Genomic DNA, 25,266 nt, shown 5'->3' with positions numbered 1-25,266 from the left:
TCTCACTAAATTTCTGAGGCTGGCCTCTAACTTGAAATCCTCCTGCCTCCGCCCACCAAGTTGCTAGGATTACAAGCACGCACCATGTGGCCAGCCCAACAGCCTCTTTTTACATATGAAGAAATACAGACTTTGAGAGGTGCAATAGTTTAACTCAAGTGGCAAACACAGTCACTGATACCAAAGCCTGAAATAGAGTTCCTGGCAACTGGCTGCTGGGTCAGTCCTCAAACCATGCCACTGCTATTTTCCTTCCCATTTACCTTCTTTCTCCAAAATCACTATTGATACTAGAAAAAGGAGCTTGAGGAATAGCTATCTAAAAAAGCAGCATGTGTGCACACCTGGATCTGTACTTGCATTTTGTTTTAGTCTGCTTTCACATAGCTGTGACCAAAAGACCTGACAAGAACAATTAGGAGGAAATATTTGGCCTTTGTTTCAAAGGTCTCAGACCATAGATGGGTGATTCCATAACTCTGGGCCCAAGGTGAGTCAGAACATCATAGCTGTAGAGTATGGCAGAGGAAAGCAGCTCAGGACATGGCAATTAGGAAGCCGAGAGAGCTCTGCTCAGACAAAATACAAACTCTAAAGGCATGCCCCCAGTGACCCACCTCCTTCAGCCACATTCTACCTGCCTATAGTTAACACCCACTTAATGGATTAAGTCATTGATTAGGTTATACCTCTCATGACCCAGTCACTCACCTCTGAATGTTCTTGCATTGTCTCACGTAAGGACTTTTAAGGGACACTTTCTATCCAAACCATAACACATTTTAAATATCAATATAATGTAGCAATATATTTCCTCCACTGACTTACCTTGTTGTGCATTAAAAATTTAGCATTTGCAAATCACAAAAAATTCTCTTTTCATTTGGTTTGCTGTTCTGGCAATATTATGATGAATAGCATTGCACATAAACCACTGAACATAACTTATTTTAATCAGTGATTCAGGTTTTATTTTGTTTGTACCAAATTTTATATGACTTTAATTACTCAAAATGTAGACGTATGTCTTAGTTCATTTTCTATTACTTTAACAAAATAACAGAGGCCAGATAATTTATGAAGAATAAAGGTAATTTAACTCCCAGTTCTAGAGATTGGGAAGTCCAAGAGAATGATTCAAGTATCTGGTGAAGACTTCTTGCTGCATCAAACATGGTGGAAAACATCTCATGGTGAGACACACCAAGCTAGCCAGAGCTCTTTAGCTCTGTTTTATAGCAAAGCCACTTCCTTGGTAACTCATTAACCCTTTAATCCATGAACAAATTATTGCATTAATGAGGGGAAGAATTCTCAAGATCCAATCACCACTTACAAGCCCTACCTCTTGACACCTCTTCAATAGCCATAAAATTTCTATGTGAATTTCATAGAACACAAACCATACCCAAACCAGATCAATATAAAAATTCAACACTTACTAGCATTTCATGTTTGGAATTTATTTAGAAAATGAGGTATTGCTCTGTGATTTCAGAAAAAAATTAATAAATATCTCTAAATAGATGGAAATTTCATGTTCATTTTCAGAGAGATTTAGCTACATTAGCAGTGCTATTCTGTGACACCCATAATCTTCTAAATTGACTTATTTGATGCTCTTCAGATCTATTTTACTAAAGACTTGGATTTTATTTCTGCTTTCAAAATGCTCTCCATGATTGTGAATCTAATGTAATTTTCACATTTGATGCCATTTTTCTCAAATGACAATACAGGGCAGGAAGAACCATGTGGTATTGCTTTCTATCAATCTGGTACTTTGAGTTGAAAAACAAAAGAAATACAAGGAAGAGAGAAAGAAAACGCTGAAGGTCTCTAAGTAAGAAAACCTTGTGTTATATTCAAACAGATGGACTAGAGCAAGATAGGGATGCAAGAAAAAAAATTAAAAACTGACAGGAGTTGAAGAAATAGATCGTATTGGAGAGCGCTCGCCTAGCATGCGCAGGGGCCGTTGTTCAAGTCCCTGGCACCTCGGAGGAGGAACAAAAACTCTTTCCAATAAAAACTGACAGAAATGAGCCCCTGTGCAACAAATCCAGACATCCTGAGCTGCTCTGTTCCCTTTAACACTTTCCCAGAAACCTTATTTCCACTCGACTCCTTTCATCTTTTGCTCCTGTTCTACAACCTTCTGAGCATTTCACTGTAGTTTTCTTAAAGGAATTTAAGTAATAATAATAATAATAGCTTACAGATTGCTTGCATGTTTATCACAACCTTCAGCCTGGTCCACTGTTTTTTTTTTTTTTTTTTTTTTTTTTTTTTTTTTTTTTTGTTTGTTTTGTTTTTTTAAATTTTTTTAGCAATGTTTGTAAGGGCTCTGGGGTAACAACTGACTACAACCAGATCTCTGATGACAATGTGACCCATGACATTGAGAATGTATTCATTTCTACCAATAGCGCTTTCCTCTGTAAGAGATGGTGACTTCATGTTAAAATGAAGAGGAAGTCTGAATGTGTGTATTTGTGTGATGTGTGATTTAATTCCTCTCTCTCATCTCTCCCCATTTCTACACCGCCTCTCTTCTGCATACACTCAGGCACCTAAGAAAGTCTCTGTCGTAAGGCAGAATTTTGAACTTTGGTGCTAAATGATACACAAGATCAGTGTAAATACTCCGTAAATTCAACAATATTTGAATTGCTTAAAAGCAATTGTCCTCATTTTATTACCGGCAGAGCATGACTACTTCCACCCACTCGGGTAAGAAAGGAAAATCAGTAGCTAGTAATCAACAAAGTGCAGTTTGAGTGCATATTTCTTAACTGGATAACTTAGTTCACCCCCTGCCACTTGGCTTGAATTTGCCTCCAACTGAGGAAGCTCAGCGATTTTCTTGACTTGGCGCCTAGAATCCGCGCTATACCTTCTCAAACTCACACCCTTCTGTCCTTGGGTAGAGGAAAGTCTCCAAGTCTGAGTATGCGCCTCCAGGCGAGTCAGTCGGGCCGCGTCTCTACTGAAAGCGATCTTGGAGGTGCAGCCCGGACTGCTGCCTGAGAATCTTCTAATCGCTACACTGCTGGGGGAGAGCCTGGTCTCCTGCTGGCTTCCCAGCTGCTTAGTTCCTGACCTGCCAGGAGCCTACAAAAGAACAAAAACAAAAAAAACCCGAACCTGGTTCCTACACTCTCACCCCCTTGAGACCCCTAGAAGGGGCGTCAGGAAGGGGAGCAAACCTCCCTTGGGATTTGCCCAAAGTGGCGGGAGGACGTTAATATTTGCTTTGTTATTGGGGAGAGGGGATGAAAGCATGCCTTGAGTGTGTGTGTGTGTGTGTGTGTGTGTGTGTGTGTGTGTGTGTGTGTGTGAGAGAGAGAGAGAGAGAGAGAGAGAGAGAGAGAGAGAGAGAGAGAGAGAGAGTTGTTTTGCAGAGGAAAAGAAGCAAGGAAGAGGAATAGGGAGAGGCCGGTGCCCCAGCTCCCCTCAGGCCCTCTGAGAGCGGTACACACCGTAATTCCCTATCTAGAGCCTTACAGATTTCCACAATGACATCACTCCGGCGCCGCCGGTCTGATTACAGCTGGGGGGATTTTCCTGGGTGCGTGGCCGCCCAGGCAGAGATGGGGGAGCTCTCCGGGTGCTAAAAGGGGTGGGGGCACCGACTCACGGCGCTGCGCCCCCAGTCGGCGGAGGCGGACCGGCCCCGCCGGGGGCGGGCGGGGGCGGGCTCGGGGCGGCCCAGGGCGGGGCCCGCTGCTATTCCGGCCTTCATTGGCCGCTGTTGGGCGCACGTCACCCAGGCTGGTGCTCGACTCCAGCCCCAGTGGAATTGAAGCTGAGGAGGAGCTGAAAATGCAGATTTAGCATCAAGCACAGACATACACTCGCTCTTTCTCTCCGATACACACAGCTCCCCACATTGGCACCCCTGCCAGCAAGCCGGGCCGCCTGACTACAAGAGCTTCCCCGCCAGCCAGATGCTGGAGGAGAACCCACACTGATTTGCTGCTTTCCAAGCCCCAATTCAGTCTTTCTCCATACAAAGATTTTTTTAAACAACAACAACAAAAACTACACATCTATTTTTTTTTTTTTTTTTTTTTTTTTTTTTGCACCTTCCTTTCGGGTCCCCTGCTCCACCAACCTGCGCTCCTTCTAACCCCACTTTTCACTCCCAAAAAAGGATGAAGGGTGGTTGTGGCACCCAGTGGAAAGCAGCCGCTGGGCTCCTCTTCTGTGTCATGGTTTTTGCATCTGCCGAGAAACCAGTCTTCACGAATCATTTTCTTGTGGAGTTGCAAAAAGGGGGAGAGGAAGAAGCTCGCCAAGTTGCAGCAGAACACGGCTTCGGAGTCCGAAAGGTAAGATTTCCCATACATTTCGCATGTTGTTTCAAAACGAGGGGAGCCCTGCGCAATCTCGTTGCAGATTTGCAAGTTTTCTCTCTTTCTCATGCGATGCAGATATTCTGCCATCAGCTCTTAAACACGACATTGCCTTCGGTGATTTTTTACGGGTTATGTAATTAAAATGTCCTTCATCTGTAGTAGTAAGGTCATCAAAATAATTTATTGCTCTTTGACTTGGTAGCGAAAATAGGGTAACACCTCGCAAAGGATGCCATGCGCCCGGGCTGCTGTCCGAGGTACCAAGTTCTCGAGATTGCATGGGGATGGAGAGATGAAGCCCTCAACAGCTGGGCTTGACGTTGACTGCTTTGCCAAGGATGTCTCCCCCACCCCCATCCCCCGAAGAAAGAATAGTTTCCCACCGACAGGGATCAAAGATTGCACATTTCAATTTACCTCGCAGCTCGCTGACCCCGCGCCCGTAGGACTTCCCTCCCAGTGGCTTTGGTCCCTGTTCTTCCTGGAACAAGAGCTTCCTGACTCTAGGAGACTTGAAAACAAGAACTGGTCTCTTTCCAAAATCCTGGCAGAACTTATACGCTCTCGCCCCCGCCCACGACCACCCACCCCCAGAGTATACTCGTGGTTGGCTTCCTAGTTCCCAACTCCTGGTGTAGGACTAGAAGTAGATTCTGAGGGGGATTCCCTTCGGAGAAATCGAGGTGCCCTCTCCTAATATGTGGGCGGCCAGCCTGGCTTTCCCGGGAAAGCGCGGGGATCCCCAATCCCAGAAGTTGTCAGAGTTCAATTGTTTAGGAAGCTGGATGAGGCTTCCAGCCTCGGACGCCTCCGCACTCCTTAGGGGACTCGGTGGGGCCCACCTTGAAAGAAGAGAGAAGAGCGCTGGGCGGGGGCCGGAGCTGACTGGCTAGCTCTTCCCGCTAAATAATCTGTGTCGGTGATCTCCAGGGTCCATGGAGGAAGGGCCGCCAGTTGGAGTGGAGTGAGGATGCGGGGAGAAGCTGGGGCGAGGGGAACCCGAAGGACATAGAGGTGCAGTTTGGCTACCAGAGGACTGGGTGTAGGTCAGTAAGATTCCAGGCACTATCTCTTCTCTCCTGATCCCATAGGAGAGATCGTCAGTAGATGCTCTTGGTTGTTGCTTTTGCCTTGAAGGGCCGCGCGGACTGGGGCTCCTAAGTGTCTCTTCTGTCCCGACTTCCCACGCCTCCCGCCTCTCTCCCAGCCACAGCTAGGGCTCCTTCAGGTGCTGCGGGCTCTCCCGCCTCCATAGGGCGTAGGCAGCCGCAGCGATTTTCACCCCAGGTGGGTTTAGCAACGAATTTGATACAGGTCTGGGAGGAGGCACCAGGTCTGCCTGTGGCGCGCGGGCGGGTCTCTCAGAAGAGAACTTGTTGCTCCGGGGAAGCGTGGGTGGAGCAGGGAAGAGAAGGCGCCAGCCCAGGGAGCAGGTCGTTGTCCTTCTGGCCCAGGCCTGGAGGCTGTTTCCAGAGTGCTTCCAACACCATAAACAGGCAGATCCCCTTTCTTTCTCCCTACCCTAAACTTGGCAAGACCCAGGACCCAGGCGCCATTATAAAATGTGATAGTGATTATTAGTAACGGACAGTTATTGGTACCTTTATGTACTGGAGCCCCTTAAGTAACATAGCAAACCAAGGGTTTGTGGGCTTTGGGGTATGATGAAAAGGGATCCCTAATTCTTGAGTGTAAAGGGTTTCAGCTGATGCAGACGTACCTGTGGCTCACTCCCTCTGCCAGGGAGTTTCTGAGGGCAGGCAGACATGGCTATTAGTGCGTTTGTTTCCCCTTTTCTTCCCTCTGAAAATATGCCCTTAAGGGTGGATCTACTAAAAATCGAAGGGAGATTGGTGGAGGAAACGAACCAAGAGTGGGAGGCAGGGAGCAGGGGAGAAGTGCTGGGGAATGATAATGACCAAATTATATTGTTATATTGTGTGCATGTACCAAAATGTAACAACAAATCCCATCAATGTGTACAACTATTGAACACCAATAAAAATATGGATAAAAAGAAAATATGCCCTTAGGATCTGATCTTGGAAACCTAGTCACACTTAGCTATAGCTGAGACTGATAATGGCTTAACTTATTAATTCTCTGAGAGGGTAATTTTTTTCATAGGAACAAACAGCTTAATGAGGGATGCACAGTTTTGATAATGGAATTCCAGCCAGGAAGTATAGAGACAATCCCATCGAATATGAATCATTTCAATGGATTTGCTTTAAATCACAGTGAGCTTGTATTAGGGGATAAAATCAGATAACAAGGCCTCTTTCTCCCCCATTCCTCCTTGGAGAAGAACCCACTGACTTTGCACCACAACCTCCAACCTGCAATTTCCATCTGGGAGGAACGGCAATTTTCTTTTCCCTAATCTCTTCATAACCTCCCAAGTGGTACCACTTAAAGTCAGTAATGTTTGCCTTGATACACATTTAAGCAATAATAAGTCTATGATGAGGTGTTTCTGCCAGATTAGACGCATTGCACACCTCTCTGGACTAAACCCTCTTTTCTCCTTTGGATCCATGTGCTGCTCATGTTTCACACCTAAATCCAAGCCTTCCCTCATGTTATGGAACACATTAAGATTTCCCTCCTCCAAACTCTCAGGGGGCCAATTGGCAAAATCTGCAGGACAGAAGTTAGCATCACTTGTCCTCTGTTATCTTGTGTATGTAAGTAGAGTATCGCTATTGTTTTCCACTGGAAAGCTAAATATTCAGGGATGACACTATCTATATTTCTAGCATCCTCACCATAACCAGCACATTACTGTGCTTGACAGCCTTTGACAAAACTTTCTCAGTTTTATTATTTCAGATTTTCCACTGTCCTATTTTGCTTACATTATATTGCTCTGTACTTTTGCTGACTTCTGTTATCTGTTTTGCATTTTAAATCCCCATATGTCCTTCTCCTTCAATTCCCTGACCCTTAGCCATTTCTCAACTCCCTTCTGCACCAGGCAATGCTGTGTCAGAAACCAAAAGAGTATCTGTGGTTATTTGTTCATCCACATGAAAGGGCAGCAATGTGGACTTAAAGAATCTACTATTTTACTAAATTATCTCATTTGAACCTCACAAATCTTGTGATAGAAATTATTGGCATTAGCCCTCATTCTCAGATGAAAATCTTAAATCACTAAGAGTTTAAGTGACTTCCCATACCTGGAAAATAAGACAGCTCAAATTTGAAAATAAATTTACAAGGCAGAAATTAATTGTTTTTCCATATCACGTTGCCTCCAGGAAGCCACCCTGACAACCAAGAACTCTGTCCTTGAAGGATCATTTTAAAATTCTGATATTTTTCCTTTCTTTTCTTTCCTTTTTACTTTTTTGAATATTTACCATTTATTTTATAGCAACATATATTATCAAATAATGTGTATACATACTTCTTCACATGGATTATAAATCTTTCAAAAGGAAAAGGTGATATATTATGTCTTTATAGCCCCAACATCTAGCATAATTTCTTGTATATGAGATATTAGAAAAATATTTATCAATTATTTAACTATTTCATTCTTATAAGACCATTAGCAAACATTTCTCTTTAAAATGGAATAAAAATATCTATAACTTTACTTGAAAAAAAGGTAAATGGACGGTAATTTTTTTATTATCGTAACCTCACTGTGGCCCCAAAACATAATTATGTCCACCAGAGAATGTCTAGAGGGTGTGAACTTACAATAATGGCAAAGGCATGATTACAAAGAGTTCCTTTAAATTCTCAATACACTACAAACTTCAGTTCTCTTGAAACAGAAACAAAAATTATTTATTGAAGCAATGTACTGAGAATTGGACAAAAACTAAGAGTTAAAGTGAAAAAAAATCAGGAGTTAAGGTTTAAAAAAATGATTAGGAGTTTTTGCTTTATTATGGTCTGTTGTTTTTTACCCTTATAGGATTAATGCTGGGGTGATTAGACAGGTAAAATCACGTGAACTTTTTTATGTGTGAGAATTTTTAAATTCTAAAATTAATCAACTAATAATTGTGCTAGGAAGTAATAAAAATAATTCCTGGTCATTTTATTTTTTGTGGATATATAATATAATTTAATTTAGCAAAGAGAACAGCTTAGTATTTTTACAAAACGAGCACAACTATGTAATCAACACCCTGATTGGAAACAATATTACCAGTATCCATAAAACCTCTCCTGATCACTTGGGTTTTGGCTATTATAAATATAGTAGCTATAGGAAGCTATGCTGTGAGCTCACATAAGTGGCTTCTGGAAGATGCAAGTGGTCCTGGCCGGGTAACCAGCAAGAAAATGAAGACTTCAGATCTAAAACCACAAGGAATGACATTCTTCTAAAAACCTGAATATGCTTAAAAGTTGATTGTTTCCTTTCCATGCCTCTAGATGAGGACAGAGCAGACTGATATCATTTTGGCTACTACAAATATTATTTTGGTGGATATCAAAGTACAGTTAGCCATCCATATCCAGGCAGTTTTATATCCATAAATTCAACCAAATGTGGGAAAATATTGTGTCTGTACTGAACAGACTTTTTTCTGTCATTATTCCCCAAACAATACACTATAACTGTTACATAACATTTACATTGTATTATAAGTATTATAAGTAATTAGAGAAGACTTACAGTACATAAGGAAATATGTGTATGGATTATATTGCAAATCCTACACTGTTTTTTATTTTTATTTATCTTTTAATTTTTTATAGACTGCATCTTGATTCATTGTACACAAATGGGGTACATCATTTCATTTCTATGGTTGTACATGATGTAGATTCATACCATTCGTGCAATCATACATGTACATAGGGTAATGATGTCTGTCTCACTACACCATTTTTCATACCCCCTCCCTCTCATTTCCCTCTACATAATCCAAAGTTCCCCCATTCTTCTCTCACTCCCCACCCTCCACCCCCATTATATATCATTCTCCACTAATCAGGGAAAACATTTGGCCTTTGGTTTTTGGGGCTTGGCTTATTTCAATTAGCATGATATTCTCCAATTCCATCCATTTATTTGCAAATGCCATAATATTATTCTTCTTTATGGGGCTGAATAGTATTCCATTGTGTATATATACCAGAGTTTCTACACTGTTTTTATATAATGCACTTGACCATCTGAGGATTTGGGTACCCACCAGGAGTCCTGAAACCAATTCCTGTCAGATACCAAAGGACGACTGTATATGTATTTTGGTAAATTAATGTATGCCTTCTGTTGGGAATTCCTGGGAATGGAATTGCTGACTCAAAGAGTATGCATACATTTGGCTTTAGGAGATTGCATTGGGTTTCTATTGCTACATAACAAATCACTAGAACCAAGGGGCCTAAAACCACACAGATTTGCTCTTTTGCAACTTACAAGGTCATGGAATCTGGTGCATTTCAGTTGAGTCTTCTGTCAAGTCCTGACAAATAAAAATCAAGGCATCAGCCTGCTCTGTCCTCATCTAGAGGCATGATGAGATTAATCCACTTCCGAGCATGTTCAGGATTCCTTGTGGTTTTAGACCTGAAGTCTTCATTTTCTTGCTGGTTGCTGGGCCAGGACTGCTTACAGCTCCTACAGGCCACCTTCATGAGCTCAGCATAGCTTCCTCCATAGCCACTCACACATCTCACCCTTCCAATCTCTTCCTTTGGGAGGGGTCAATTCCTTTATCTGGTTAACCTGATTAGATCAGAACCATCAGAATAATTTCTTTTGATTAATTCAAAATCAAGTGATTTGAGACCCTAATTACTTTGATAAATCCCTTCACTTTTGTGTAATCTACTCACAGGAGTGAAATACATCATATTCATAGTCCCACCCAGACTGCCCATTCTCAAAGGAGGTGATTATCCAGGGCATGTACACCAGAGAGGAGAAATCTTGGGGCCATCTCAGAATTCTTGTTATTATAGACAAACAACCACACAATTTCTCAAAGTCACTATGCCAGTTTATTATACCACTAAAAGTATGTGAGAGTTCCAGTTGCTCTAATTCTCACCAGTGTTTGATATTTTACTTACTTTCTGTAAACCATTCTAGTATGTGTGCAGTAGGTCTCATTATGAATTTGATTGAAATTTCCCTGCTGATCACTTAAAGTAGAATTCCATGTCATAGGCCTATTGATGATTTGTATAGACTCCTTTATATAGTATTTGTTCAGGTCTTTTGCCCCAAATATTTTTTTTTCTTTTGGGCTTTCCATCTTTTTTCATTTATAGGATTTCTTTACCTATTATAGATATGAAATTTTTTGTCAGATTTACATGTTTTGGATATCTACTTCTACCCATTTAATGGTGCCTAAACATTCTTACAATAATGGATCTGGATTACATAATTTTACTCTAACTGTATCGTTCAGTCAATTGTCATTCAAAAGAAGAGTTCCATAGAAGTAGTCCTTCATCTCCTATCCCATTTTTTTTCCTAGATCAAGATTAACATTGTTTGGAGGAGGGGAAAAGAGGTAAAAAACAGGACACAGACTTGATTCTACATATTTCCAAAAGATTCCTACCACAAAGCCCTTAAAAAACAGTTCTGAACTTAAAAAATCTAGTAGCATAGTAGGCAAGAGCAAATGTCCACCTTACTTCACTAGACATGGTTGCCATTAATTCTTTTTTGACCTAAATTTAATACTTCAATCAAGTTCAAGCTCGTCCCTCAACTCCTCTCTGGTGGACCTAGACCAGAGTATTCTCAGTCCATTTGAAACTTCAGTTGCATATAATCTGTTATTTTCCCCTGACACTAGTCAGAACTATTACAATACTTGCTATACTCAATGCTGCTCTTTTGACTGAAGGAAACCAGAAATAGCAATGTTGAAAGGTAAAGATAGAGGTATTTTAATTGGATAGCATTAGAAACTTAACTCAGTTACTAAATCGCTCAGAAGTTCATTGCCTTCCAAAAATAATTAATAAAATATGGTGGTTACCAGGTATAGTATCATATTCCTGTAGTCTCAGTTACTTGGGAGGCTGAGGTAGGAGGATAACTTGAAACCAAAAGTTGGAGACCAGCCTGGGCAACATAGAACCTGTGTCAAAGTTTTGTTCTAGAAGACAATTAAAAATATGGTAATAAAGTGGTATGTGTAAGGATCTGGGTAGTGTTGGGTGTACCAAATAAAACAGTTATTCTTGGTAGTACTAATAACAAGGTGGTGGCCTAATAGTCTTCTTTTACTCAAGGAAGTAGTTGTGGCTTTTACTTTTGCAAGAGTGACAATGGATTAGGGGAAGAAAAGACCAGTAGACCACTGGCAATTCGTCTGTGGGCTAATCATAGTCCATGAAGTAACCTTACCAAATAATCACATACATTTAATTCACTTATGGTAATTGTTGCAACCAATCTACTGGCTTCATTAGAAAATTTGATGGACTAGTAGCTACAGAGAGGAGACTTCAGTTACCATGAGAGAGCCTATACAGGACACAGTATATTCAAGTATTTTATCTAAGCTATTAATGGCTTTCCAATTCCACTTCCCAGCAAAAGGACATCTGTGATAATGACTGAAGCCCCAATCACATTTCTCATCCTGCTTTTTGGTAGTTATAACCAGATGACAGACAGTTCTAGTCTAGGTCATGTAAGCAGACTTTCATGCCTGATGCATAAAGTTTCCTTTCAATTGAATCTTTGTGTTTTCTTTTCTTCTGAGGCTTGATATGGTTAAGAACAGCAACTCTGGAAGCCAAATGCCAAATGAAAGGAGTCTAGGTCCCTGATTCCTGACTTAGAAGACCTTCCATAAGTGAGGAATAAACTGCTATTACATTAGGGAAATGTGATTTGGAGGTTTATCTTTACAACACCATCCTCACAAAAACTAATGAATTGTCAATAAGTACCCCTTTTCTTATCTTGCTGGAGTGAATCTCTAAATCTTTCAACTAAACCAAGCCAAATCACAATAAAAATAATCTTTCCAAGCCTTGTGAGAGCTCTTATATTTTTATCTCATGTTGCCAACCAACTTTCAAAGTATTTTTAATTTTTCTTCTCCATAAGGAATGTAAAATACTTTCAATCCTCTGTCCCTCCTACTGGCATCCAATACACCCTATTCATAATGTTTAATATGGGCTTCCGGATTGATGGATATGCATGGATCACAAGATAGTTATTTGGCCATAAAGTCAGAGAGAATGTGCTGGAAGAACTATGCTTGGAGAAACTATCTCTGTAGGATTGTTTCTCTGTGGGCAACAGTTCAGTTGGGAAGTAGAAGCAAGTGACAATCAGCAAGTGCATACCTGGCATATTTCTGTTTTTCCCTAAAATTCCCAATAATCAGTAGTAGAAGGAAGGAGCTCTTTGAGCAGAGAAAATAAAGTCTGCATTTAAAACACAATCAAAATATAAAAGTGGAGGGGGATTCCACCTCTTTTTCTCAACTGAATGAATATCTAAAATCATCTTCTATTTCAAAAGGTCTTTTTAGGTATAATCATTATGATATTTACAGCATGGCAGAGAGTGATGTCATAATTTTAAAAGTTTCCAATAATCATATATTTACCTGTAACAGAAGTTAGGCTTGGCAAATAAAACATGAAATCTGAAGTTCAAACTTTTTCTACTGACCAAAGTAGTGGTTTCGTTTTACATTTGAGCTTGGAACTATCATTTCAGAAAGAAATCCCTTTTAAATTTGGAGACCATTGTTCAAAATTCAGATAATTAGAAGACAGTTCAAAATGAGGAGTTGCAGTTTGACTTTATTGACTGATGAATTAAAATGTGTTTTTATTGAGATGGATTTGGTAACGTAGCTACAGTTCATACCTGGCTGAAGTTAACACTGCTGCTCTGAATGCAATAGTTGTGTATTAATGGATGGTTTCTACATGAGGCATATATCAGAATCAGAAGAGCTAAACTGCCTTGACAAACTATCTTTGACCCTAGAGCTGTTCTGAATGTAACTTTTCAAATAGTGTGATGTGTTGAGATTTTCTGATGAATTTAACAAATCCTTCCATTATATATGCAATAATGACACAAACTCAATTTTCTGACACAGCAAACTAGACGAGGCTCTTACAGGATACTAATAAAAAAATGACAAGAACAGGAAGAAATCTGTAAAAGCCTATGGTTGCTCTTTATTTATAACTTAAAATTTGACATTCACTTTCATGAATATCTGATTTTTCTCCTAATTTAATTATTTTTAAAAGTACCTAGTAATACAAATAAGCACTGAAGAAAAGTATTTCTTATATTTATTCCAAATCCCATTAACCAGAAATAACAATTACTAGCCTTAGATTTTTTTTGCAGATATCTTTGTATAAATATGCATAGAGAGAATAAAGATAGGCAAATTGTTTTATAAAAATGGGATCACAACATATCTGCTATTTAAAATTTAAATTATTTATTATAGAGTTTAACAGTGGAGGAAATGAATGAAAAATTAAACTGTTTAATAGCATATAAATTTGTCACAACGAAGTGATATTAACAGACCTCCCCAAAACCAAGAAAAACAGATTGTATATATATTTAGGAGTTTGTGATTATATTGTGTGTATTTGTGTATGTGTGGTACAGAGATAATTTTATTTATTTAATCAGGTTTAAGTACTTAATTACATATTTTAAATTTAGTGAATGATAGTCTCAGTGTGTTGCAAAATATAAAAATTAGCATGCCAGTTCTTTCCCTCACCTTCAGACTCCCTCATACTAATGTTTGTTAGGTATATTTTCCACCTTGCTAAATATAAATATCACCTTATACTTAGAGCCATAATTCTCAATATTACTGATAATTCATGCCACCTTAAAATTGCTTCTAATTTTATCACAGATCCTCTTGGCAGAATTTTTCCAATACCAAATTCTTCATTTTCTTTCTTTTTTTTTTTTTTTCAGTTTATTGAAAAGTAAAGGGAATAGTTTAATCACAATAAGGGAGCTCTCCTACACTTGAAGTTAATGGGAGAAAAATGGTCTAATAAAGTTCTATTTGTAGGTCCCAGAGGAAGATGAGGCGTCACCCTTATTTCACTTAGGCATCACCCTTATTTCAAAGGAGTAAGATGCAAAATCAATACTCAGAGCAAAGGAAGAGGGGGATAGGGCTTCCAGGGAGATAAGATTTACCAAAGAGAATGAGGGAGGAAGGGGACACAGGACACATAGTGATTTCTGGGCAGGACTAGAAGGCAACCGGGAGAGAATGGATTTATTGTAGCAACAACTGAGTCATTTTCTTAAGTAACATTCTGATTGGGGCTGGGGTGGAAGAGAAATGGAGTATTCAAAAATGGAATATCAAAGAAATAAAAGGTAAATTGGAAATAATAGGAAGAGACCTGAAAGGGAGAACCTATGGTTGGTGAGTGGGGTAAGGATAAGGTCCATGAAAATATTCCACCAAAGTGCAAAAGAGACCAGATCATCATTCTCGAAGTCAAACGCACAAGGATTTCCCCACGCACACTTCATTCATGTCTTGCCAATGAACAGCATTGCCAAGGAAGACTGCTTAGAAAAACAGAGAAGAGATCCTAGGACAAAAAGTCAGAGAATTTCGGACATGTGGGGAAAAGGAGCAACAGGAAAGGAGAAAGAACATGAACTGTTAGAGATACAGAAGGAGAATCAAGTGCCTGCAGAACTGTGAAAGGCGGAGGGGAGAGAGCTAGGAAAGAAAGAAAGGATGGGGCAATCATGGCCACTGATTTTGGAGAAGAACTCATTGTTGTAATTGGAGGAGTCACCTTAGCACATTGGAAGAGGAAAAGTATGTTAGTTTGGATCTCCTGGAGTAGGCACTGGGACAAAGATTTAAACTCAAGTAGTTTATTTAAGGGTTGATTCTAGAAAAGACATTTTAATACAAGAGTGGGGAACTGAGACAACAAAAGGAAACAGACACAGAGTATGTATTATAGAGCAAGTTCTCACTATAGATAACTGGCTCAGTCTCACTGGGAAACCAGGAGCTGGTTCAGCACATGAACCTCAGAGTCACCCATGCTAGGAGTGAGAAAACTGAACATTTATATGACAGTTTCATTCAGACACTGGTTGATGACTGATAGTTACTCTGGGTTGGGGTTGACTCTCCAGGATTTTGCCCTTGCATGTGCTCAGAGAGAGGAGAACTTAGCTACACAGAAAAATTCCACCAAGAGGAAATAGTTGACATGCACTAAATGGTAAGGCCCAGAGAATCTGAGCAGAAAAGTGAAAACCTCTGCCCCTAAAAGGAAGCCCAGTTATTAAAAGAAGCAGCAAATAGAGGTATCAAATATTGAAAATTCCTTCTGGAAATGTATTGGTAAAAGGAAAGGTGAGAAGAAAAGTAGCATTACAGTAACTTGATGCAGTTGTAATGATTTTTATGAATAATGACTTCTAAACACTTGCCAGACCACTTATAGATTGCTACCCCACCAAAATATTGTGACATAACTAGCTAACCACATCTGCATTATTCTAGCTGGTTTATTCAATCATTTGCATTTTTACAAATAATAACCGCAATTATGGAATTACAGCCTGTCAGAGCAGGAAGGGATCTTAGAAAGACATTAATTTAACCCTTAATTTTACACATGAGGAAAAGGAAATCGAACACTGTGTGCATTCTCAAATACTTGACTTCTGTTTGCTTATGGCCTGTGGCTTTAGGCAACTAATTGTTCAGGAACCCTGAACCAGCTTTTCAGACTGGAAGGTAAGTTGGACCAAGTGAGATCCCTATGAGGAATTAACATCATAAATCAACTTGGTTTGACCATATCAATTTATTTTGGGTCTTCCTTGTCTGCTTTTCAACATTTTGTTGAAAACAAACAAAGCTGCTCATAGATTCAGGGATTCCATACTAACAACATATTGGATTTATGGTAAAGATAGAATTGGAATTTATATTTCTTTGACTACTTCTTCAGTTACTAATATAGTATGTACCTTTAGTAAGTACTCAATAAGTGTCAAAATAAATGATTAGAAAAATATTGAATGGTTTAGCATTGCCATTTAATGCTCAAAGTAGGAAAGTCAGGTGTGTCATGAAGTGCTGCTTTAGGTAATACCAAGCATACTAGAAAAAGATATATGAATAATCTATTTTGTACCTGTGTTAAATAGCTTCCATTAATTAATTGTCCTTAATAACCTAACGTTTTGTGACTTATTGGTTAATTAAAAATCCGATAACAGAGGAAAATAAAATGATCCACAAATCCTATCTTTCTTTGACCTTAGATTGTTCTCCACTTCCACAAGGGAAAAATAATTTCAATTTCTTCAGGTAGCTACCAGTTATCTTCAATGATGGAAGAAATTTTAACAATAATATAGTTGACATCCAAGAATCAATTCTATCTGGTTCTTGATGATTACGTTTCTAGGTACTGACAGTCAAGAATGGGAAACAAGAGAAAACTTTCAGAGCCCAAGATGTAGGGGGAAGGATGGGAAACAACCCATTTATGATTTCTTGAAGTCCAAGAGTAGCACTTTAAGACAAGAGAGAGGGACAGAATCAGATTGAAGAGAACCTTGAAGATTGCATCTTTAATAGTGTTGGAATGAACCCAAATTTGGAGCTAAACAGTTGAAGCCAGAAATAAATCAACATGGCCATTAATTGGAAAGGAGTATTAATTGAAAGAAGTATTGTGGGAGTCTCAAACTAATGGACAATGAAGTCAACAAGTCATACTGCCATACCTGGGGAAAGTATTGAAGTGAACTTCATCAAACCAACTCATAGTGAATACATTTAGTAAGCAAGCGTGATATCAGTCACTGAGACACAGGTTTGGGAGCAAATAGACAACTAGGATTCAATCTCACTGATCTAAGCAATTTCTCAGTATATCACAGAGAGATGGAGTCCCGATGGTAAAACACTTTTTAGGCCTTTGTGTCACATTTACTAAGTCCCATTGGCCAAAGCAAGCTATAAGGTTATGATCAAGATAAAAGTCAGAAGGGAAAAGGACTACCCCAAGGGAATGGATTAATGGAGTCATGAACAAAATGATGACCATTACTATAGGACCTTCTAATGGTTACAATATTCCTGAGTTATCCCATCAAAAGATGAGGAAATTGGGAGATTTAGCCACCAGCTACCATTTCTCCTTAATTGAGGGTTGCTCCTTAGGAACATCAAAGCTCTGGTATTTCTGGCTTCCCCAAGTAGATTAAACATGCTTCCATAGCCAGAGAACACCCACAGCCCACAAGACAGAGCAATGCATGAAGGAAGATGGCACATCTATGTACTGTCTTCTGGCGATCTCCAGGGGGTGCCAAGGAAACACAAGCAAGGTATCGACATCATCTGCTACAGAGGAGACATAAAAGTTAGATAAAATACAGGTTCTGACTTAAAGGAATTACAGATGAGTGGGAGTTATTTTGTAAATAAATAGAAAACTGCAAATTTTGTGATAGATTTAAGATATAGTTCATATGAGGCAATGGCTGTAGATAGAAGGGAAGACTTCATCAAGCAGGCAATGTTAAGGTTAGGGGAATTTACATCGAGGCTTATAACTTCAACAGGTTAAAGGAAAGGTGGTCATAGAGGGAAACATGGAGTATACAACAGAGTGCCCAGGGATTCTAGGACTGCAAGTAGTTTTGTCTGGATAGATGCCAAGAGACTGAGAGATGAGGGCAAAGAGGTGAATTGAGCAAACTCATGAGAGATTACCCACATTAAGCTGAGGGATTTGGGTTTCACAGGTAGGTAAAGGGAGGCATTGAAGGCTGTTTGGAAGGTATGAGACAGTGTCCAAATACATGAAATCCTAGGATAATTAGTTGAGCTAAGAGAGAATTGGTGGGGCTTAGATCTCAGTCTGGTTCCTTTTTCCTATGGAATAACTCTATGTCCTAGCCACAAATAACACTTTCCCTTTTAATAGGTGATGGTACTAGGAAGTCAGATTATGTGTCTTTGATCACATTGTCACCAGCTGATGACATCAATGATACTAATGGCATGATTAATTAAAACCTCAAAGAATGACTGGTAGAAACATTCAATTCTATCCATGATTTGTAGTCCAGCTAAGAACAAAATAAACTTAACATATTTCTTCCCCCAACATATAATTACATGTAACTCTGCTGAGAATGGATGGCTTCTTGTTGAGTAATTTCAATTATTATATCCCTTTATAATCTAGGAGTCTTTGGATTTACTAAAATGTCCTGTTACTCATTCCTGTTTTCCTCTCCATTAAATAGCTATCCCCCACTCCAAAATGAAAAGAAAAAAGAATAAGAAAAATAAATAAATAGAAAAGACATACTCTATATTCCATTACCAATGAGTTGATTCATATTTGGGTAATTAGAGTCCCTGAAATAGGTTGTATTTTTCAACTATTCAGCATCTTCATACTTGACTACTCAGAAACATATGAGCAAGGGGCACTGAATGTGCCAATAATTGTGTCTTGTGTGGTTGTCATTCTAGGTCATTCTAGTCAAACCGTTAAACAGTTTGGAAGTTCACTGTCAGGTACATCTGACCAGAACTGTTAGTCTGAACTTGGATTAGCCACATTTAAAAGATAGCACATTGCCTGAGAAGCACACAGCAACACAGCATGTTTGTTATTCCTGCCAAAACACGTGACTTCAAATAATGATGAGAAAATAGCAGACAATCCCCAGTTGAGGGGCATTCTGTAAAATAACTGGCCTGTACTCTTCAAAGGTATTAAGGTCACAAAAGACAAAGGCAGGCAGACTGAAGGACTCATCCAGATTAAAAGAGAGAGAGATTTGACAACTAAATGCAACCTGTGATCCTGGATTGAATTTTTGGCCGGATTTTCTTCAAAGAAGGTATTACAAATACCATTGGCAATGTATTGATGATGTCTGTAAACAATAATATGATATCAATATTGATTTTATGATTTTGATACTTGTACTGTTTTGTTCTTAGGAAATGCACACACCACCTACAACCTGCTCTCAAATGATTTCACAAAATTAAAATGTATATTTAGAAAAAAATTATAAAGAAATTTCAGTGAAATGTTAATGACTAGAGACTAGGTGACATTTGCAAAATTTTGGCAAATAACTAGTAAGTACAAAATTAGTCAAAAACTAAAAAGTTGCTACAAAAGAAGTGAAGCATACCTGGACTCAAAACGTTCAGTTCTCTCCCTCTATGAAATTGATCTAGGTTAGACTTCCCCAACAGCCATGAAGTTTTGACTCACCTTGGCCAATGCAGAGCAGTGTTACTATAACAGTCAATTAACTCTCTGAACCTCACTTTTCTTATCTGAATGATCCAGGTGTCAACTAGAAATATTTGGTAACATCCACACAGACATTTATAAAATCCCTGTAGAAATCCTGAGCCCATGGGTTGGGGTTGTGTGTAGTTTAGTGACAGAGTGCTTGCCTAGCATGCATGAAGTCATGCATTCAATTCATAGTATCACACACACACACACACACACACACACACACACACACACACTCCTAATCCCTTTCCAATAATCCTACAAATTCTGAGAATGGGGGCTAGATCCTCATTTCACTTCTGAAACCAGTTTCCCTCTTCCACTAACTTTCCAGGTAACAAATTACAAATACCCAATATGCCATTTCCATTCTTCAAGATGGTAACTCAGGTGTGGAACTCAACCACTACACTGGTCTTCCCACACCAACAAAGTCCTTACCACTCAACAAAAGCATCTGTGACCAGAACATATTATGCTGATGATGTCAGGGGTGCAGAAAGGAGATTTATGTTGCAAGACACAAACAACTTTAAAGAATGCACCAGGATGCTTTGAGAAGTCCTTCAGTCACCTCAACACTGGAGCCTGAGCAATGGCCCCTTCATGCCCAGCTTCACCCTGCTTACTGGATCCTCTCTCCTTCCTTTTTTTCTATCACTTGGTTTCTTGGGCATCCCCTCCTTTTGGGATGAAGGCAAATTCTTCCCAAGCAGAGCACATTTTCTTGTTTTCTAAGCATCCATAGCCTTAGGACTGTATCAACCATCACAGGATTCTTACAAACAAAGACAGTTCTCTCCCCAAGAGGAATTTGAGTACCAGTAAAGGTGATAGAATTCTTACCTTCATAATCTCTGTGAAGTGAGACATAGTGCTAAATACTCTTGGGGGTTATTTCTGGCATGAAAATGCTGAGATGCTATAAATTGCACTTGTTTTTATTTTACAAAATAAAAAATCCTTTATTGTGCATTTTAATTTTTAAAAATATACCAAGAATATTGCAAAAAATAATAGAAAGAGATATACAGGAGGCGATTAAATCATCCTAAATTTTACCACGTGTTTTTAAAACTGAAGTGAACTAATTATGTGGTTGTCCTTTCATCTAAGAACCCTACTTCTACATGCCATTTATTTCCTAAAAAAAACAATATATAGCTGGTCACAACAGCACACATCTGTAATCCCAGAGGCTTGGGAGCCTGAGGCAGAAGGATCATGAGTTCAAAGCCAGCCTCAGCAATTTAGTGAGGCCCTAGATAATTTAGTAAGACTCTATCTCAAAATAAAATATAAACATATATGACTGCATGACCAATGTGATCCCACGATATGTACAATCAGAAAAATTAGAAAGTATACTCCATTTATATATGATTTATCAAAATACGTAAATGCTTCTACTGTTATATATAACTAATTATAACAAATTAATTTTTTTTTAAAAAGAGCTGGGGATGTGATTAGTGGTTAAGTGCCCCAGGGTTCAATCCCTGGTACCAAAAACAACAACAACAACAACAACAAATATATATATGGTCAATAAAGAAAAATGCAAAAAACTTCAAAAAAAAAAGAAAAAAATGCAGCTTTGTTTTAAAAGGTTAGATGGCATTCTGGTTTCTCATTCTTTTCAAAGTGCAATAAATTTCCTCTCCTGTATACTTCTTTTCTTCCTTCAAAACAATGTCTATGCTCTCTTTAACTTTGTCCCAATGCACCTGAGGTTTATATTTCATAATACAATTTGTCCTGGATAGCATTGCTCACAGATGTACAAAGTTAAAGAAGGAAAAGAAAGGAAGGAAGGAAAAGGGAAGGAGGGAAGAGAAGATAGGAGATGTCAAGTAAATTCCCTTCTTCCAAAATCGTCATCTCTGTGAATTTAATAGGGTACTAGTAACACCCCATTAACAATCCTTGCTTAATATTGGCTTGGCCGAATGCAGTCTTCCTCTGAGTTACTGCTTGTGAAGACACCTGCAGGAAATTTCATAGCTTAGGTATCTGCTGTTCACCCTTCTTCTCTTTCATCATTTAGAGATAACTTGAATCCCAAAGCTACTCTTTGGGATTAATCTCTCTAATCTTCTCCAGCTTCCCCAGAAAGCTTGGACCCAATTACAGACAAAAGTAACAGGATCTCAGTCATGTCTGTAATTGATCGGAAATTTTTCCCCTAGAATACCTGAGAGTATTTCTACTCCTGGTTCAATCTCATGAGTTTCTTTTAACTCCAAACCTCTTAAGATGTGTCTTCTACCAAGCGTTTAATAGAGTTCTTTATAGTTCAGAGTTAGAAAGTAAAACATGCATCACTAACTGGATCACAAATTGAGCCTTGTTTGGCTAGCACTATACTTTTAATCTATTTGTCTTGAAGAGGGGTATGTGCCCTCCAGTTTACAATAAACCTCTCCCTATTGTCTTATTTACATCTTGTATTGCCTGATTGACCCCCAAAGCATTAATCATCCACACTGAGTCACACAACTAACTAATTAACAACTCTTATTTTTTAATTCCCTCAAAAGTATTTATGACATGGATAATCTGTGTCAGACACTAGAGATCAAAACACGTATTGTCCCCATGGAGTTTACAGTCCTGTTTTTCCCAGGTCTGTCTTCTGAAAGAACATTCCTTTCAGTATACCAGGATAATATTGAAAGAGGAAGATTTAAGTGACATGACAGTAACTCAGTTTTCTTTCTTTCTTTTTTTTTTTTTTTTCTTTTGGCTTAAAAGTATTCTTATCCCTCTTACTACATACAAAACTAGCCTTGTGTATGAATTTTCCTGTAAGTGAGAAACATTTTCTTACCCTGAAGTCTATGTGGTCCACTTGGCCATGGGTTGGGATGGCTTTGCTGGAACTGACTAAGGATATTCATTCAGGTTGCCAATGAGTACAAGAAGACAGAAGACCAGAGAAATGAAATACCATAAAGAGAGGCTCAAGGTTCCTGGTTTAAGGATAAGCTAGTGTATGCAGGATGTCCTCCAGAAAATGCCTGAAGATGGCCCCCTCCACTCTGATAGTTCTAGGTTTCAGACCATTCCACAGGTATGTGGTCCAAAGTGGATCTGAAGAGTGTGGTTTGACCTGGGTTTGTCAATCAGTCTATTCCCACTCTTGCTCTGGATGGCAGCAATAGCATCATACCTGATAAAAAGGTCTGCTTGAAAAAGAATATTTTTTTTATTTTATGATGGAAATAGATATTTAACCTGTGTATTATGTTAAACATATTCACTTTTTGTTGTGAATTCAGAAATACAGTCACTCTGGAAGTTGTTCTCCCTCTGCTGTAAAGTTAACATTCAGACCTGTCTGTAAGCTTCAGAATTCTTGCTGAAGTCAGCATACCTTGCACACAATCCAGCAAAGTAAGCAGTGATACCACCCCGTTTTGTGGCCTCATGCATGAATTATCTCGTCGAGCAGATCCAAAAATGTTGGCATTGTGTCCTGCAATCTGGGAGGAGGAAATTAATGTCCCAAACACCAGCCAGCACCTTTACATATGTATAGAGCTAGTCTGTGAGGCATCTTCAGTGTGAGCCTCCTGATCCACTTCTGGTGTGGTCAGTTGATTTTATTAGTGTTCCTAATTATCAGCTTCCTTCTATTTTCCTTGGAAGTTTGTACTCAGCCCCTGCTTGGAATCCAGACTGGCCTCTAACTTGCTTAGGACATAAATTATGGCAGAAGTCCTTTCATGCCAGTTCCATGCCTGGGGCTCAAGTGATCTTGCACTGTACCATTTAGTCTCTTGCAATTTTGGATTTGCTTGTGGAAACCATGCCTCATTCTTAAAAATGAGCCTAGTCTAGGCTTCTGGAGAATGAAAGGCCACATGGAAGAGAACTGAGGTTCCCCAGCCATCAGCTCACCGACACTCAGAAGCAGAGCCAACTCAATGAACCACAGCTGACAACAAATGCATGAGGTGATCCAGTCAAGACCTGAACAGCTATTCATTGAGCTTAAGTTGTTGACTAATGAAATTATCAATTAAATTTACAATGGCTGTTTTTCAGCTACTAAGATTCTTGGTGGTGTGCAACACAACATTATCATGTTGATTCATGACTGATCCTCAGTGCAACTGACAGCCTTTCACCAGTGCTAGGAAACCTTAATGAGGACCTGGGGCTTCTCAGCCATCAGAGCATGGGTCTTGCTTCCCAGGTTTCCATACCTACCAATGTTCAGTCATTGATCACATACCCTGAGTTCCTTTATGACCCACCTGAGAGACTGACAACAAAGGCAATTGAAATTGATTCTTTAGAAGCATGAAACAAATGACCAGTGCTGAGCAGGAGAAGGAGGTATTCTTTACCTCTCATTCTTCATGACTGCTTTTTGTCTACTTCCCTTTCCAAAGCAAAATAGGAAGAAGTGACTAGATTCAAATAGTTGAGCTGTGCAATCTGAGGTCTAAGCTTTAAGGAAAAGGAACCTTCATGTGGGAAAGTGACTAAATAGAAAAGGCCCATGCCGGGGATATGAAAGATGGTGGAATGAGACAGACATCATTACTCTGTGTACATGTATGATTACATGAATGGTACAAATCTATATCGTGCACAACCATAGAAACAAAAAGTTTTACCCCATTTGTGTACAATGAATCAAAATGCAGTCTTTAAAAATTAACAAGATAATAATTAAAAAAAAGAAAAGACCCAGGCATGGACCTGACATGGAAGCATTTCTGCCATATTCTTTAGTCAAAGCAACTCAGAGACCAGTCCAGATTCAGAGGCAAATTAATACAGGTGAACCTCTAGAACTTCTAAATAAGAGATTACTCAGGCTAACTGAGGCTGGGCTATGCTTTCAGTAGCTCTTTTACTGCCTGTCTTAATTCTCCCCTTTTCCTTTCTGGTCCCAAAGACCTCATCCTGTCAGAAAAATCTTAACTGAGGCATTAGCTTCCCGTGTTTCATGTTATCCTTCCCAGACATAACTGCACTTCATGAGACTAAGCACCTGATGTATACGCGCACGCACGCGCGCGCACACACACACACACACACACACACACACACACACCACTGCCAATTCCCTTTCTCCTTCATTCCTACTCCAGAGAGTCATGCCCTGCCCATAGGACTATGTTCAATCAAGGGAAATCAAGAAGGTCTCTGGGAAATATCAAGAAAATGCAGAAGACATCCCTGTCCATAAAGTGCAGGCCCCAAAATGAAATTGACAAGCAATTATCAGCTGAACTAGTTTGCAATCCTTACTGTACTGTTTGATCTTCCAGTTTTTATTCTTTTGACCTCTTGACAGCATTTCTTTTGGAAATAAAATTATGAAAATCCTTATATAGAGAAATATTTCCAAAGTTCTTCCAAACTAGACTACCAAATATGCCTGACCGAGGGTCATGAAAACCAGCTCAACAGGCAAACGCAAAGAAAGCTGCCTAAGGAAAGCAATGGTTCTGATCCAGGAGGTCTTGGCTGTTTAGCAGCTCTGGATCCCAGAAACTATGATGAACAGCAGGCTCTCCTGAGAACAGGTAAATTCAAAGAAGAACAAAATTTGGAGTGGAGGACTTGATCACAGCCCCTTGGGAGCATT

General features: G+C 39.3%; 1 protein-coding gene across 1 annotated transcript in view; it reads left to right on the top strand.

Moving 5' to 3' along the window:
- Positions 1 to 3,813: 3,813 nt before the first annotated feature.
- The window catches only part of PCSK2 (proprotein convertase subtilisin/kexin type 2), a 295,543-nt gene continuing 274,090 nt past the window's right edge, over positions 3,814 to 25,266 (top strand). Inside the window, exon 1 of the mRNA XM_079128483.1 lies at positions 3,814 to 4,334. Coding sequence (XP_078984609.1) covers positions 4,158 to 4,334 — 177 coding nt within the window. The 5' untranslated portion in view covers positions 3,814 to 4,157. The remainder of the gene's footprint in view (positions 4,335 to 25,266) is intronic.

Source organism: Sciurus vulgaris (genome assembly GCF_902686455.1).
Source record: "Sciurus vulgaris genome assembly, chromosome: 2".
Classification (NCBI taxonomy): Eukaryota; Metazoa; Chordata; class Mammalia; order Rodentia; family Sciuridae; genus Sciurus; species Sciurus vulgaris.
The sequence above is the reverse complement of the archived record's forward strand: the minus strand, read 5'-3'. Positions and strand labels throughout refer to the sequence as shown.